This window comes from Pocillopora verrucosa, chromosome 1 (genome assembly GCF_036669915.1).
Source record: "Pocillopora verrucosa isolate sample1 chromosome 1, ASM3666991v2, whole genome shotgun sequence".
Lineage (NCBI taxonomy): Eukaryota > Metazoa > Cnidaria > Anthozoa > Scleractinia > Pocilloporidae > Pocillopora > Pocillopora verrucosa.
In genome coordinates this window covers 30,789,420-30,806,806 of record NC_089312.1, presented here as the reverse complement: position 1 = coordinate 30,806,806, position 17,387 = coordinate 30,789,420, and the positions used below count along the sequence as shown (strand labels likewise).

The 17,387-nt window shown below is 39.4% G+C and overlaps 1 protein-coding gene across 2 annotated transcripts; it reads right to left on the bottom strand.

Moving 5' to 3' along the window:
* Nucleotides 1–306: 306 nt before the first annotated feature.
* LOC131788240 (sodium- and chloride-dependent GABA transporter 2-like) lies at nucleotides 307–16,405 on the bottom strand. Of its 2 annotated transcripts, none has more exons than XM_059105332.2 (15): nucleotides 16,135–16,405; nucleotides 9,311–9,445; nucleotides 8,460–8,610; nucleotides 8,044–8,112; nucleotides 7,326–7,458; nucleotides 6,855–6,989; nucleotides 6,185–6,288; nucleotides 5,542–5,666; nucleotides 4,981–5,093; nucleotides 4,527–4,655; nucleotides 3,812–3,911; nucleotides 3,122–3,222; nucleotides 2,695–2,865; nucleotides 2,244–2,320; nucleotides 307–1,599 (listed from the first exon to the last, which is right to left on the bottom strand). In XM_059105332.2, exons 1-15 carry the CDS (start codon nucleotides 16,370–16,372, stop codon nucleotides 1,581–1,583), a joined length of 1,800 nt encoding a protein of 599 aa, XP_058961315.2. In that variant the 5' UTR covers nucleotides 16,373–16,405; the 3' UTR covers nucleotides 307–1,580. The 2 variants fall into 2 exon arrangements, with proteins under 2 accessions (XP_058961315.2, XP_058961314.2); XM_059105331.2 differs by lacking the exon at nucleotides 16,135–16,405 and adding an exon at nucleotides 11,664–12,006.
* Between the last annotated feature and the right edge of the window lie 982 nt (nucleotides 16,406–17,387).

The window sequence follows — 17,387 nt, the reverse complement described above, 5'->3', positions numbered from 1 at the left end:
AGTTTTGTTACTGTGGTTTTGAGCAAGCCGCTATCAGCTTTGCATGGTACCCTTTCTACCGAGAAATCAGTAACATCCAAGCATCCAAGTTTTAGGAAAAACACACATTCAATCAAAAACAAAACGAAACATCATTTTTTTTAGGGGATGGGGCGTTTAGGAGGAAATTCCTGTCATGGGCAAACGTCATGTCCACGAGAAATCTTATTTCGTCTCTTTGTCACTTCAACTTCCGTCCGCTGTGAGCCTGGGAACCAACCCCTTTGGTCACTATTATCATTATGGAGCATTAGAAAATGAAAGCCATCTAATCCCATTTTTATTTGCTTTTAAATTACATTAGCTGTAACTGAGAGTAATACTGAGCCTACTGTGCAAATCTGTACTCTTGCGGATGTTATTAAACGGATAATTATTCTACAACCTAAAATGAGCCTGTGTTTTACTGAGGTCAACGAAATTGGGTTTTGAAAATCAAAATGGCCACTTGGTAAATATATTACCGATGACTTCATCATTATCAGGTTCGGGCAATTTGGAATTTCAAGCGCGAAACAAACCCGATCCAGGACCTAACAGTGGAATTTTCGCTCTTAAATTCAAGGGGTTGAATTCTCTGCACTAAATGGAGAGTTTTGACCGCTGGGATTTTCTGTGGCCACTCTACATTCTCAGAACCAGCAATGGAATGGTCTCTCTCAGTAAACACTTCTCTCTCAGGATGTTCTCCTCTTATGAAGTTAATAAGCATCGATCGAAAAATCGTGAAACTTTAACACGTTTTACAAAGCATCTCATTAATAAATAAGAACCAAAACGTGACGTCGAATTTAGGGAAAAACACTCAAGACCCAAATCACATTATCCACGAAAATCGTTCCTAAAGTTTAAATGATTACATTCCAGCTTAAGCAATCCTATAACTTAATCTTATCTCATTTTTTCAGCCCTTGACTACAACGGTTCTTTGAAGCCTTACTGAACACAATCTTGCGATATAGAGAAAAGCTGAATAACAAAAATTCTGACACCTAAAAACTACAGAAAAGCTTCGAAAAAAATACATGAAGGCGTGCGTGCGTCAATACCAATAAAATAATATCAACTTAATTAACCTTCTTGGAAGAAATTATTGTCCCCACTGCACATATGGTCATTACCACCACCATTTCCTTTCGGCTGGATTGAGCTCTGCTCGATTAGAGTTACAGGGAAGACACTATTTAATTCCTATTTCACACAACTTAAATTTTCTGCGGTAGCTTTTTAAAAGAAAGATACAAAATAACTGGTACATACCTTAGACCCTCCCAATCATAAGAGAAATTAAGTCCTTAACGTTAGGTTAAGGTTTTAGCGTTAGTTAAGGTTTTACCTTAGGTGTTAGTTTTAAGCCAAAATTTCAGGCCGATTGTGATGTAAATATACTTTTGGCAATCTGAAGAAAAGGCATATATTTAATTAAAAGAAATACAGGGCATGAACTAGCAGTATTAAGAGGTAGTGATTAATTATGCGGTAAAATAGTAACTCGATTATATGATTAAACTGAAGTTCCATGTTTAAAGCTCCGTCTTGTATTACAGGTAGTAAGTATACCTGCAAGGCAAAGTTGGAAATACTCAGTCAAAAGATCACATATAAACGAAAACAATCAGAAAATTGAACAAACGAAAAGGTAAAATGGATATAGACATTTGGTATATATTAAAGCAGTGTATAGCAACGAAAGCACGCTCTGATTGAGTACTTTAACTCCCAATAACCTTTGATATTCACCACCAAACAACGTGCACGGGATTTGCGCCCGAAAACAAGATATCATGAATGAAAATATTGTAATCGTACTTTTAGCAGGAATAAACGAGTTAGAATCGTCTTTGGTGCTTTTTTATCTCACCGTTTTAGTATATTTTTTTACGTTGCTTAATTTTTTCCAGTTATTCACCTCAGTGTCGGTGGTTAGCGCTCACGGTGTAAATTTACATCGCTGCGTCGCGGCTCGGGAAATATCTATCACTAGCCACCTCGGTTTCGGAAATTAACCAAAGTAAATGAATGAATGAATGAATTATTTTATGGATACAAAAAATAATAAATAAAGAAATTAAGGATGCCGTTATTCCCGATCTGTGAACTCTCTATTGACTGAGATGTACCTTCTTTTAAATACTAGAAAATGGAATGATCTCGCAGACTGAAAACTTTTCTTATTTTTCTTCATGTCAGTCAAACAAACTTACTGATTTCGTTTGATGTTGTTTCTTCGTGCGATCTTGTCCATGACTGCTTGATCAGGTTGGAGAATTGTGCGGAAACGCTGAAAAAGAAGACGTTGCGTTGCTGAGTTTGTGAAGAACGCAACAAATTTTTTTTCAGGCATCATATTGGTAGGGGGATTTTTGGGGTGACTGGAATGATTTAGTAGACTTAACAACCGTTTATCATTTTACTGAACCGACAAAAGCCAATAAATTTAAAATCAGTATTCAAGCTGTCTTGGCATAAGAAGAACTAACAACACAAGCAGCGAAAAAAAAGAACAATACTGTCAACAAACACATAAACAAAAACAACATCTGCTCAGTAGTCACAACAACAATAACCAGAAACGACCCTTGAGTCCCTAACCGATTTATTGATGTTTTTGATGGGGAGGGGGAGAGGGAAGTTTAATGGAAACATCATTTTTACCTCGTAAGCAGTTCCCTCGGGTAGTATCCACCACCGATAGAAGGCATATCCAGGGACACACAAAACGGCCGATATACACAACATCCAGCCTAAGAATTCGGCCCATCCGGGATATTGCTTGCCGTTGTAAGATATGCCTGTCCAGTCCACACAGAACCAGACGAAGATGACCTGAAATGTGTTAACAACAAGATATGATGAATATTACCCCTTTAAAGTGTAGATGAGACCTGTCACAGCAAAACCCCAGTAAAACAAGCAGGCCGCAAATATATGTTCAGCCTGAACAAGGACTGGATTCTCTTCAACCCGATCGCCATGGCGATTTAAATCATTCGTTTTCAATGCATTCATACCAACTCGGTTTTCAACACACTTGAAATGCATAGTTACTCTGAAAAAATCGTAACGAATGTAAAATGCTTACGAAGATGATCAGAGGGGAGATGAATTTCCAGCAAAGACGAAAGTACATGTTGGGACGGTGGCCGATCATATTCTCGATATCAGTGCAAAATTGCTCGATACCTGAAAACAAGAGGGAAAAGTTACATTGCAAAAAAGAAAAAAGAAAAAAAAAATTTAAAAAAATGTTTAGGGACATCAGCGTTGAGTTGATTTACCACGTGGGCCACATAGTCCCGCTGGATCGCATAAGCACGTTTTCTTTCGCTGTTGTTGTTGAGAACCAACTGTTGAGGTACATGAATGCCCTCACTGACCTTCATTTGTTTTTTTTTTTATTCTGGAATGCCTCACAGAACTTGTAGGAAACATACACAAGCAAGCAAAGGTAACGATTTATTTAATTTTTTTCGCTTTACCTTTAACCGTACGCGTAAAATATTTGCGAGTGTTGTGAAACGAGTGATATTATGAACGTATTCGTAATTCTACTCGTGGAATTGTCTGTGTTCCCAAACAATAAAAGCTAGAAAAAAGAGCAAGTAATTAGAGCCAACAAAAGCAACGGAAGCCTTAAAAAAATTGACTTGCTCAGCTTCTCATTGAAGAAAGTCGAGAGGTTGTAATAGAGGATAGCAATTGGGGATTACCAGCGGTGGAAGCTTTTAATAGCTACTACTGTGAAGTGAGCAGAGAAGCATCCGGCTCTTACCGTAGAACCATCCTATGCCTACGGCCTCCATGAAGGCTATCAACACAAGGGATATCCCTCCTGCCTGATAGTCAAACATTTGAAACACGTACATGCCACCCTGGAAAAAAAAAATTAAAACAAGAAACAAAAAAGATTAGTGGCAGTAATTCTCGAATACCAAATGCATTCGTTTTCTATGTAGCAACGGCGGTTTTGCTGTCTAGTCTAAAGTTTTGATTCAAAATTTAGAGGTGAGAAATATCTCTTGTTTCTGCATCAGGGACCGGTCATCGTTTACTAAGGGGAGGGGGGAAGGGCGCTGGAGGATTTTGTTTGTATCACAATGAGATTAACCTGATCCTCCCCAAGGCTTTGTAGTATGTTGATTACCCCCCGCCCCGCCCCTCACTGGCAGTTATATTCTATAGTACCCCCTTTCCCCCAAAACCAAGTGATCCCTAAACATTATCCGACCCCCCCTCCCCAAAAAAAAAAAAAGAAAAAAAGCGATGAATAACAAATGGTCCCTAGAACACTAAAATGGCTCAAGGAACAGTCTGAGGCAAGCTTTTGAGACACTTCCGCCCCAGTCTCCCCATGGGGACCCCCTTGAAGGCGGTCGTCTCAGTGCACGCCCGCATTGAAAATTTTGTCTACAAGTGTATCGACCATCACTTAACTTGGTCCAAGATCATAACCGTTACCAGTTTAAAAGCCACATCACGTCGCTTACCTGAGTCACGTGAGCAAGTCCGAGTAGGTAGCACACGATACAGAAACCCAGTGTAATGACGGATTTATAGCGACGGAAGCCTGGTCTCCAGTCTGCCAGCACTGTTGTGACCGTTTCTACACCGACAAACTGTGTTGCAATCGAAACAGAGAGGCATTAAAAAAACTCTATCACTGAAAAATGCCCTGGCCTCTGAAAATTTAACCCCAATTACACTGCTATGGATCAAGAAAAGAAATGATGCCTATGGTTAGTTTTATCCCGAACATAGTTTAGAAACGAGCCAGTCACTAAGACAGTCAGACAGACAGTCGATTATAAAATAACCAGCGATTTTAGTTTACTGAGAGACACAAATTATCCAAGGAAACTGCCGGAATACTGACCGACAAAGGTGCAGGGAATAGTTAAACAATTCAAATCTAGATCAGCATGCATGACAAGAAACACTTACCTGACTGTCCAGTCCAAGATTGAACAACATAAAAAAGAAAATAAAGGCCCAGAAAGGTGATGCAGGCATCTGCTTGATTCCTTCAGGGTAGGCTATGAATGCCAAACCGGGCCCTGCGTAGCAAAAAAATGAACAAGTGGAGAAAAAATAAAATTAAGTAATCTTGCAGTTTTAAAACATTCCTGCGTTCCGTCACAGTTTTAATTTTGGACTTTTTAGACAGTCGCGGCACACTTTCAGTTCCGTTTGTTAACGCGTTACCTTGCTACTACAGTTTTAACGACTCACATTACTACGTTGATATTTGAGTCATAGGTTTCCAGCCCGAAACATTCTTTTAGGCTACTGTTCTAATTCCAGGTAGCCAAGTTCCTCTCAACGTGAAGCGAATTTAAGTCACGATGAACTTTGGGTGCGAAGAGTTCACGGTTTCACTGACCGTTGGGGTGATAAAAATATCAATAAACTCTAAGGAAATTGCTTAACAGCACTAGAATCGTTCATTGACAAATAAAGTCAACTCTCTTCAACCGTTTTAATTTCAATCTCCTCAAAACGTACCTCCTTTGACGACTTTTCCAACAGTTGTTTGAAGGACATGTGCCATGTAACCCATCATGGTGAATATGACAAAGCCAGCAAAAAGGCTTGTACCACAGTTGATAAGGGACACAATAAGCGTGTCTCTGTAGAAGAGGCATGAGGATTCGAAGGTTACAATAACGCGTTATCTTTTAACGATTTACGGGGTTTAATCAAGTAAACAAGAGTTATTGGCATTCTCTAATAACCTCTAACCCTTTCACTGTGATCAAGACATAGTTTCTTCACACAATATCAATACAATATCGAGCAGACAAGTGATGTGAATGTCAATTAGGGGATTATTATTTGATCCACTACCAAATTCTCAGAACTAAAACTATAGGCAATGTATGGCAAAGAAAGAGCTAATAATATTTCCCGCTTTGAACAATTAACCGATTGAACAATTAAGCCGAGGATTTTATTGCCGTTGGAGGGAATTGATTTGTCACATGCAAGAAAAAACATTACTAAGGGGGGGGGGGGGAGGGGGGGGGGGAAGGAAGAAGAGTTGATCTCCCTCTAGATTTCCTTACAAGGCGAACAATGTTTTAAGCAATACAGACTGAAGAGAGTTAAAATGTGGAACGAAACTGGACAGGACATGTGGTTCACTTACTTCTCACAGTTGTTCTTAAATTTGTTGTAGCTGCCATATGTTATGAGCCCGCCAAATCCAACACTCAATGAGAAGAAGATCTGACCAGCGGCCGACACCCACACCTTTGACAATAACCGTGTAACTGATCAGAAAGTGTAGCTCAAACACCGATCTTAAGAACAGGTGTCTGATTGAATTCTGGTGAAACCTGAACACCACCAACACCAGCTCAAGTGCCTATCTGGTCTTCCTATATTGTCTTTGAAAATGAACCTGTTTTCAGACGATGAGGACACAAAAATTTATGCTTTCCTTGACCTAAATGAAAATGTTTATGAGGCGCACGATTCAAGAATTTCTATTATAGATTTTATTATATTGCTGATGTCCAGTTCTTAAACGCAATATGCAGGGCCAGATTTGTTAATATGGAATGTTGAAGCGACATTGAATTACAAAATCAAATAAGACAAAGGCTCCCTCTTTGTCTTTAACAGTACTCGCAATCGAATTTAATTTTAAAAAATCTTCCTTTATCATGCGTGTGTATGGCTAACGCTGTAACTGACCAAAAAATTTAGACCGATTTTGTGAAACCTTATATTGTATAAGACAGATACTACTTGACGCTAGTAAGGGTCCTGTGAAAAAAAGTTCCACATTCACGACAAGTTATTTGTCACATTACCTGCGGATCGCTCAGTCTTGTCATGTTGGGTTTCAGATAGAATTCAACCCCCTTGGCTGCACCTTCCAAGGTGGCTCCGCGAATAAGCAGAATAAACAAAACCACATATGGAAACGTGGCTGTGAAATAAACAACCTGGAGGAAAGGAAACAGACAGATACTTGAGTTCTAATTGGTGGGTGATTTCAACTGCGATTACATCGGGTCTGCTTCTCCACGCTCTTGGTTGGTTCCGAAATGTGGGCCCTCTGTTTAACTAATCAAATGCAGAGCTAATAAAAACTGCAATTCGTTTTCCCAGTTGTCTTGCAATGTATTTTTAATCTTCACTGGCACTTAGAAGATTTTCCCTTCGTCTAGAATGAGGAGTAACAATTTGATTCAGCAACACTCCTTGACATGTTATGATACGAGAGAAAGTCCTGAGACGAAGTCACTTAACAAACAGGATTAAAAGATTCAAACAGACACCTTTCCAGCAGACTTTATTCCCTTCCAGACACAGAAGTAAACAACGATCCATCCCAGGAGAAGACACATGGCGAGTTCAAACCTCACTTCACCAGCAGCATGGATACCTTCACTTAGTTGAAGGACTTTTATGCTTAAAGAAAAATTGACACAAACTCGCAATTTATTAAGATAAAGCTTAGTTTGTAGTACCACATCATTTAGTTTTAGTGAGGGGCTACCCTCGTGGGAAACATTTCTCCTTCAACCTCGATCGACAGATCAACTGATTTTCTGTTCCTTGAATCAATAATTCAACGGTCCGTGAGATGTTTACAATATGCTAAAGACAAATATCGCAAGCCATGTATTAATAATGAGAGAGAACAATCTAAATTATTTTGTAAACTGTATGGCTATTAGCCTTATGCACCCCTGAATCACAAACTAAGTAAGCTCTATTTTTAAGCAAATTCTCCTTGTGGGCACCTCAGGAAATACATAGAGAACAGCTTGAAGAAAAGGCATATCGATGTTAGGGTGGAAAGAGTTAAGACTGACTTGTTTCTGGCATCTGGCTGCAAAATTACCTTGCACTCAGACTTTAGAGTAATGTTAAACATCACTTGGTGTACGGAGGTGTTTAGTTATAGAACCGTTTGATGCTTGTTGATTCAAACTTATGACAAACGTGTATGCTTCGTTTTTGGATCAAGCTGATTCAGGTAATGATACTTACTTAAAATATTCTTCTTCTGGGGAGACCCACCCACAATCGTCTTTACCACAGGAAGCTGAGCGGTTTGTCCTTAAATAAGATATTAAGTGCATGAATTAATAATTTTATACATAAAGACTTCGTTCACTGTATGTAGTTATTGTGACAATCATTATGTAGAATTCGTTGGCGCTCCACAAATGACATATGCAAAAAAAGGAAGTCCTCTTTTTGATCTTGCCTAAAGTTTTACTCCACTCATAGAATGAAAGAAAAGGTGGAGAGTAACCGAGCATAAAAGATGTTACTTCCCTGTTCAATAGATTTATTGGATAGATTATATGTCTATGAATGCAACATCACCGTACTGAATTGTTTGTGTAGAGATTTGGGCCCACGTGCATGCAAAAGAAAGTGTAAATTCAGATTTCACTTACTGACACAAGCCAGTGTTCCAGTTATTTCCACAATTTTCCCACGGTAGATGCTTTTGGAATGATGCAAACAGGTAGTAAAATGTCCACGCCAAGATGACATTGTAATACACGCTGCACAAAAAGGTGATGATAACCATGCCAAGGCCTATACCTGAAGTAAGATGATGTCATGATAATTTACGTCGTTTTTGGGACACAGGAAAGTTAACCTTTACACAAAAGGAAAACTTGAAGTTATAATTTTCTCATTATTTTCTTGTTTTTACTCGGATGTTTAAGAATTCACCACACTTAGCCAATTCCTAGCTCTCCTTCAGAGTAGACGAGCGAAGGAGCGAACAAACGAAAAATGACGGTCGCAGTCGTCAATTAACCGTGAGCCTGAAAGAGGCTAAACAAAATTAGGAATTGTACATGAAATTTGTAAGGATTAAACAAAAGTAAGACATAGTGTGTAACCCCCTTTTAAAAATGACTTTAAACACTCCCTCAATAAGGTTCGCAGACAACGTTTCATTTTCTGGGAAGAACACGAATTGAACAAGTCTCCATTAGAAAAGCACAACTGTTGGTGAAATTTCCATTTGTAATCAGCCATTTACGATACATATCCCTTCTCTGTTCCCTTCGTTTTAGCTGTGTTAAAGCGGCTTCAGAAATTAAGACCGTTACAACACAGTTGGCGTTCAATATTTTATACTTGGAAGTTGGATATGAGAAAAACATCTGTAAGTCAACGTCCATAACTTGTGTCATCGCAGAGTATGTATTGACTTTTACTATTTCAACCATATTAATAATCCTTATACACTCCATGATTAATGAAGCAAAACAAGTAGTATAAATCTTACCTCCCAAGAAGGGAACATAGGCTGCCCAGGCACCGACCACGCCTTGTTGGGTATACTGACCGAGGGCGACCTCCAGGTAGAAAATGGGAATTCCACAAAACACCAAGAAAATCACGTAAGGAATCAGGAAGGAAGCTGAACAAGCCAAAAAAGAGAAATTCATCGAGTTAAAAGTTGTGAAAAAAAAAATCTCTTAAGCTTTAACCTTATTCTTTTAAACAGTTACATTATGGCCCATCAGATTTTTATTAATTTACAAACAAGTGAAACTGCGAGCAAAAATTTTAAAAGCAAAAATTAAGAGGGAAAGCTGAAATAGACTACGCTTCGTTACTCCCAGCTGCCGTTAATAAACACAATACTAAGAATTAGAAATATGTTCTTAACATTCTCGAGTGTCCGATAACGATGGCGTCTGATTTCTCACGGAGGATTCCCTCGGAGCTTCAGATTTTAAATTATCATGAGAAAATCAGCTTTTTCCTTATGCAGCGCTCGTGATAAATGAATGACCATACTTAACGGCGTGAGGCTCGGTTCTTGGAAAGATTTAGGAACCTGTAGATATTTATCGCCGCAGGGCGCGGCGGGTCGGGGGGGGAGGCGTTATGGGGGGGAGGGGACGGATGATTTTTGCCGTGTCACGATCAAATTTTCCTTACCTATAATGCTCTGTAATATTATTAATACCCCCACATTATCAAGTATCTATAGTTCCCCTTTTACACTCTATTGATGACTACTGACCTCCTCCACTCCCGTTCGCCGTGATCGCCATCCGATACCCCCTAGAATCCTTCCCCCTCCCCCTTAGGTGACAGATACTGACTGATCCGCCACGTCATGGTTATTTGATTCTTAGGATAATGATATGGTAACTAGGTTTCAAAATGTAAATTCGACGGCGCACTTAAGTTATAAACCGGTATTGTTGAGCACTTGGTTGTAATTAACCACGTGCGATTCGAGCACTCGGAAGAACAGAGAATAACAGTCGATGAACAGATTTGCAAGATTTGTAGAAATTTGCAACGAGAAGCAAAAGAACAACGAAAGATTTGTTTCAATTATTTTCGACTTGTCTCTTTTGTACTTCAGGATTTCTGCAGGATACTTTTCTGTTGACGAAACTACACATTCCATCTATTCTAAGTATTGGTTGCTTAGAAAATTGCATGACACAGCCATTTTAGAAAACATTTATGGCATTTAAATAAACTGAAATCGTCATTTCGTTTTGAAATATTTGTTTGTTCCGAAAGGAATATGTTTGATGACAAATTTAAGTGTCTTTGTGTAAGGCCTTGTTCAAGAACAAAGGAGCTTTATTCAATAATTTCGGTTCGATGAGCGATTTCACAACGCGATATCATTGCGACTTTTCATTGTCAATTGAAATAAAATGAAATGAGATTTCCTTACTACCTCACGCTGGTAAACAGGAAATCTTTTTTTAAGACTCGAAGTGTTCAGATAAGTTATGTCATCGAGTAGTCGAGTTCAAGGCCATTGCATAATGTTACGAATCTTATGCCGGTTGTGCAGTTGTAGAGACAAAGATAACTGTGAGTAGTCTAGTAACTAAATGTGTATGAATAAGGTTAGAGTCTTTTTATGAAACTGGATACTCATCCTTCCTTAAAATTATTCACGTGAGCAACAGATGACGATGGTTCGCGTTCAGTACAATAGTGGCGCCAATACACAGTTGAACGACCGAAAGGACTTTGCAATGTCGGGTTACTCTTTAGAATTTAATATCAGCGTGTCTAATTTCATATAAAAAAAGGGTTTCATATGTATCCGTTTTGGGAAGAACTAGTCGATCAATATCTAATTGTACAGGACTTTGAACAGCAGATTAAAACAAAAAGATGTGAGTTTGAATAATTATGCAAATTTAAGGTTGTTCGTCTAAGCCTTGGGTTTCCTAAAACAGAATTCCATTTTGCGTTTAACTCTGTAAGATCGAATTTTCTGAACAGCAAGCAATTGAAAAGGCACTGGCAAGTCGTTCATATCTTTAGCTGGCGGATTATATGACGGTTCCTTCAATTGATTGATTCACTCTCGAGATCTGTCGACTAGGTCACGCTACGTTCCCGCGCTTCCTTGGATTTGCTCTGTGTACCGGCGACTTCAGAACGGAATTAGCACGCTTCCGATTGCTAGAAAATTTTCTATTCGAAATAAAAGAGATATTTTTTCTATAAACTCAGTGCTCAGCGATGCACTACCCATAAAAAGTTAACAAGAAGGCGTGAAGTACTTCTGTTGCTCATTATGCATAACTTGTTTGTAGTATTAAATGGCGTAGTACGTAGAACGACTCGACACACACAATGTCATTTACCTCCACCGTTGTTGTAACAAAGATAAGGAAAGCGCCAAACGTTTCCTAGACCGACGGCGTATCCGATGCACGAAAGCAAAAAATCCAGCTTTCTCCCCCAAGTCTCTCGTTCTTCTACGTATTCAACTTCTGGCTCTCCATTGTTACCCAAACTTGCCTTACTTTGCCTGATCTCGGAATCTGCCAAACCTGCGCGGCTATCATAGCCAACTGGGTATAACTCGACCCCTTTGTTCGCCATGGCAAGCCGTTCAACGCTTAAACTCGTTGCTTCTAACACTGCTCAGACTGGGCGGTATATCCGCGTGCTCGATATTACGGATCACTGGTCTTTGGAAACTGCATAATTATTTTGACCACGAGACAAAGGGTTGCATAGTAAAGTTATTATTAAAAACATTCCATTCATGTTATCATGAAATTTGCCGGTTTTCGTTATTCAACTGCAACTCGGATCGTGAAAGGCCTCTCTCGTGTATTCCCTCTCGAGGGGAATACAAGATTTTTGATCAGAGTTGAAATATTTCCAGAATTTCCGAGTCTGATCAGTTTTGAGTCTGACCGTTCTGATCAGATTTTAATAATCTCCTGAAAGAGTTTTTCTGAAGACAACATTCGCAAACATGTTTAGGGGCATGAATTCTCAGAAATTCAGAGGTTGCCGGGTCAGACAGCTTTGAAATTTTTTAACTTTTGCGCTCAACGGAGAGAAATGTGAACATTTATTATGAAGACTAACTCCAGACGGAAAGGTTCCTCGTTGCTGATTGGTTGGAGTTATTACGATGATGTTACAACCGCGAAAGAAAATACTCACTCACGACGCGGCGTGAGTTCAAAACAGGAAACTTCCAGTTTACAAAAGGGCTATTTAATTCCAGTTAAACCGGTTTACCACTGATAAGTTTGTAGACATTGGCTCCTTTCCTTAGTATAGCCATAACACAGCAGCGAAGTTAAGAAAAATATTGTTATCATGACAAAGAAACTGTATTCTACTTGATCAAGAGGGTTGTATAGGTTTACCCAGTCGCTTTCTTTCACTAGCGTGGAAAGTTGCAAAAAGGGGCGCATGGCTGTTTCAAACAATACGATCTTTAGACCCAAACTTCACACATTAATCACTTTTCATTGTCATTCGTCCAAGATACCGTGAAGATATTATCTTTACACCCTTTCTTGGAAGAAAAAGGCATCATTCATGATTTCGCTGCGGCGTCCTTGCGAATTCGCCCTGTTGTTGAACTCCTCGAAAAAATTTACGAAAAACCAAAGTAAAAGTCCAAAATAAGCGTCATTTTATTTGTAGTACAGTTCAGGTGATAATATTTAAGAGGCAAATTGGTGACTGTTTCGTGATATAAATACATCTATTTGAATGATTATCAAGTCAGCACATGTCAGGCACATGTATTTATTGTCTATGATTCTAAGTGTGTTCGTCATCCATAAATTTTCATTGACCGAGTTTCTGAGGGGGGAGGAGGGTGGCACAATGTTGCTTCCCTCTCCCGATTTACATAGCTCAATACCCCAATAGTCTCCTCTCCCGTTTCCTTAAGGAAATGTTTATCCGTAGTCTCCAAAGCCGTCTGGTTGCTACTCAGTTCTCGTAGGCAAAATATCAATTTGGCTGAGAACAACACTACAGCCGACGAATCGTTAAACGAAAATGATATTGAGATCAACGTTGGTGGTTGACAGCGTGCCACTTTCTAGTGTGACCCAGCCACAACAACGGCGTCGCTATCTAAAAATGTTTTGAAACTATATACTTATATCACTAACACAGACTGAAACACGCTTTCATACTTCCGTGTGGCACGGAAGATACGCAAACGACCATCCTTTGTTGACCGTACTATTGCTATTTTTCTATTAAAAGAGGCAAGGTAAGAAATATGTTTGATTCGCATAGTAGCACTCCGCCCTGTGGAAATCGAAAGAAAACGCTGAGGCAGAGCCCAGCCAGGCTGAACGGTTCGGGAAACATTCCACGGATGTTACAAATAATGGTCAACAATTTCCGGTTCTGATAACGAAAGATTAACATTTCATAATAAAAAGTAACGAGATAAAACATGACATTTCGGCGACGACATGTCTCCATTATCAACTGTATAATTATTATAAGTTAAGTGATGTTGTGTAAAAAAAGGAAAGTGTGAAACTAAATTAGAATAAAAATGAGGTGATGTATAACAAAAGAATCTTCATAATTAAATGAGCAGTTTAGCCGGAGTGAAGTCTTTTTGAGTGTTCAACGTTCTGGTCTTGGGAAGCGTGGAATCTCTTGAACATAGAATCAATAAGCTTCCCAGGATTTTTCAGTTTCAGAAACATTGTTTTCAGATCCTGACATTCTTTTGAGGAAGGATCCGGTGAGGATGACAAGCGGTCGGCGCGATCAACATAGTTCTCATAAGCGATCGTTTATATCTGTCGCCACAGCCCTTTTCACTAACGTACCTCTTGAAGAAACTATTCAGATTTTAGCGAAGAAAGCACTCAATGGGAACTGGCTTAACAACACACACGACCTTAACATTTGTGAGGGCGACCTCGACAAGCTGCTTACAATCGCAACTATAGACTAACTCTTCCAGTTTAACGGTGATTTGTACAAGCAAATAGACGGCGTTGCCATGGGCTCACCATTAGGACCACTAATGGCTAACACCTTTATGTGCTCCATTGAGGAGAAACTTGCACGTGAAAACAAGCTTCCCGATTTCTACAGAAGATACGTCGACAATACCTTCGCTCTAGTACCCGACCTTGCCGCTGCTACTGATTTCTTTTCATTTCAGAATGATGCACACTCAGCAATCCAATTTACAATGGAAGCAGCAATCCTCAGCACCTGTGTCTACACAAAATAGACCAAAAAAGGGTTTCTACGCCATTATCAGAGCCATGTTGAACCAAAACCGAATTGAGCTAATCGACAGCCCGGTACGAATCATCTTGCCTTTCAAAGACCAGAAATCCGCCGACACCGTGAGCAGACAGCTAAGCCGGACTTTGGAAAGAAAATCGACCGTGTACTACAACTAGTCTTCACAAGTAGGAGAATCTCGGGAGATTTAAAAGTCACGGAAACAAAGCCCTCACCGGTAAACCAACAATGCGTTTTGTTTGACTATGTAATTCTTGTGATGCGAATTATATAGGGCTACACGAACCGTCACCTCCACCTTCGCACTGAGGAGCATAAATATTCCGTCATCGGTAAACATCTTCAGGACGAACACAATCAAACACGGAACAATCTTCACGAGCAATTTGCCATCCTAAGGAAATGCCGCGGAAAGTTTGAGTGCCTCATTCATGAGATGCTTTTCACGAGGAAAAAATGCGACTCTGAACACTTAAAAAGACTCCATTCCAGCTCAAATAATTTTGAATGTTGTTTTATTTTACTTCACCTCATTCTTATTCTAATTTAGTTTCACACTTTCCTTTCTTTACACAAAGTCACTGAACTTATAATAATTTTACATTTGATAATGGTGATATGTCGTCGCCGAAACGTCATGTATTGATCTCGCTAGTAATTTCCGGTTCCTTTTAATAGATATCAACTACGTTATTTAGCGGTCCTCTGGACTTGTTTACTGCATTTAGCGATCACAATCAGTTTTTGCATTTTTATGCGACCCAAATGAATCGGATTAAGAGTGATTAAGAGAACGAGCGGAAGTGAAAATCGAGCAAATCAAGCTTGGGTTTCCGAGCATAATTCACAATTCGTCTCTAAGGTTAAAAAGGTTGTCTACCCTCTTGCAAGTCTGGCAAGTTTCCGCTATAGAAAAACATTAACGGTCAAATTAAATTGCTTTTAAACCAAACTCGCAAAGTGTTTAATACACTTAAAGCAGCCACTTACCTTTGTAGTGTTTGTTTTCTTAAAAGGTAATTTTTTGATCGAGAAAAGGTTTTATAAACCGTCGACGCAGCGGGCGTGAAACAAAGAAAAGAGCGGGATTCAATCGCAACCGCCCCTGAATGCGATATTTGTAGATCCCAACAATGCACTTTTACACTCGAATTCACTGCCCTCTTTACCCCTTCTGAACGTCGACCACGCAGGCTTGGTTCATGCGTGAACATCATACATATATCGCTTGTGATTAGTGTTTTTAGGCGGTGACATATGTGGCTCTTGATACTTTGTTTTGGTGAGATATTTGTACTGCACTACGAGCACAGTGCGTAATTTCTATCACTAACATGATAAAGCAGTACGCCGAACGCATGGAAAGGGACACGAAATTAACGATAAAGTAAGCATGAATTGTACCTACTCATTTTTCAAGTACTAACTTCTGAAGTGAGTTCTGCGCCATAAGTTTAATGCGCTGGCGTCGTCGCTTTCTCAGCAATCGAGTTAGTTTTTTTTATAGCCTGACCTTCTCCATATCAAAGGATAAAAAGGTTTACAACACAACCGAGCGAAAGAAAAACATACCTCCACCACCTTTATAACATAGGTAGGGAAATCGCCATACATTGCCAAGACCCACGGCGTAACCTATACAGGACAATAAGAAATCTAGCTTTCTTGACCAAATCTCCCTGCTCCCTAAATCCTGCCCTTCTCCTGGACAACTGTCATCTCCCTTTTCCTCGGACGCGGTGAGCGGCATTTCGCTTGAGACAGCAACACGATGCAGTTCTCGATCCGCTTTACTTTGCGGCTCCGCCATTTTGGGCAGTTCCCGTTCTTTAAGTGATTCGTTTGTTTCAGACGCGGTTTGACTTTTGTTAATTTGGTATGTTTGGTACGCAATAAGAACGCGGAGGTCAAAAGCTACGAACAATGATTAATCATAGAAACATAATATAATTAAAACGAAAAATTCCAGACCTGTCACTACATTCCCAAAAGTATTAAAAAGAGAAAATTTTTATGTCTGTTTTTCCTGTATTGCATCACTCTTTATTGAATGTGTCTGCATACACGAGCCAGACACAGCTGTAGCAAGTGAAAACAGCATTTTGTTCTCAAATTACCAAACTTCCTGTTTTCCGATCGAGAATATTACTGGCGATGCTCAGTTGTGCCATTCGTCCGTTGTCTCGTCATACAAACAGCGACCCCTCCCCTCCCCTCCCAAACAGGTAATTCATCAACTCGGACTTTGGAACAAAATACAAATATTTAATGCTTTTCAAAATCCCGGAAATAACTATTTCGAACCTGTAGGCGGAAGCGAGGTTGGACTTTCAATGTTATATTGATAAAGAAGTTTTCATGTGCTTTAGTTGAAAAAGGTATTAAACTGTCTCGTTACATACTAAACCGAATATCTACTTTGACACTGGCCAGTGAAAATGTAAAAAAAATCGCTAGAGAGCCATGTAGACTATTGAGCACTGTTAGTTGGCATAGAAACATCTCGGAAACACAGGGAACCGTATAGACTATTGAGCACAGTTAAAAAGTTGGCAGAGAAACACCACGGAAACACAGAGAACCGTATAGACTATTGAGCACAATAAAAAGTTGGCACAGAAACATCTTGGAAAAGAGCGATCACGTCTTTTTCGTACAAGTGCCAACTGAAATCTTCTACGCTACTAAAATAACGTTTGAAAGTGTCGCTCATTTTAAAAAAAAAAAAAAAAAAAAAAAAAAACATCGGTTGTGTATTTTGGGAGTTATGGGGACGAGCTTTCAAAATTTACCCCTTTACACCCTAAAATCATTATGAATGTGCA

Excerpts from the sequence above, each read along its gene's own strand:
- LOC131788240 (XM_059105331.2), bottom strand. The coding sequence starts at position 11,904 with ATGGCGAACAAAGGGGTCGAGTTATACCCAGTTGGCTATGATAGCCGC. Across the intron at positions 2,866-3,121 it reads TCTCCCCTCTGATCATCTTC|GTCATCTTCGTCTGGTTCTG; the intron begins GTAAGCATTTTA and ends AACACATTTCAG. Across the intron at positions 2,321-2,694 it reads CCGAGGGAACTGCTTACGAG|CGTTTCCGCACAATTCTCCA; the intron begins GTAAAAATGATG and ends CTTCTTTTTCAG.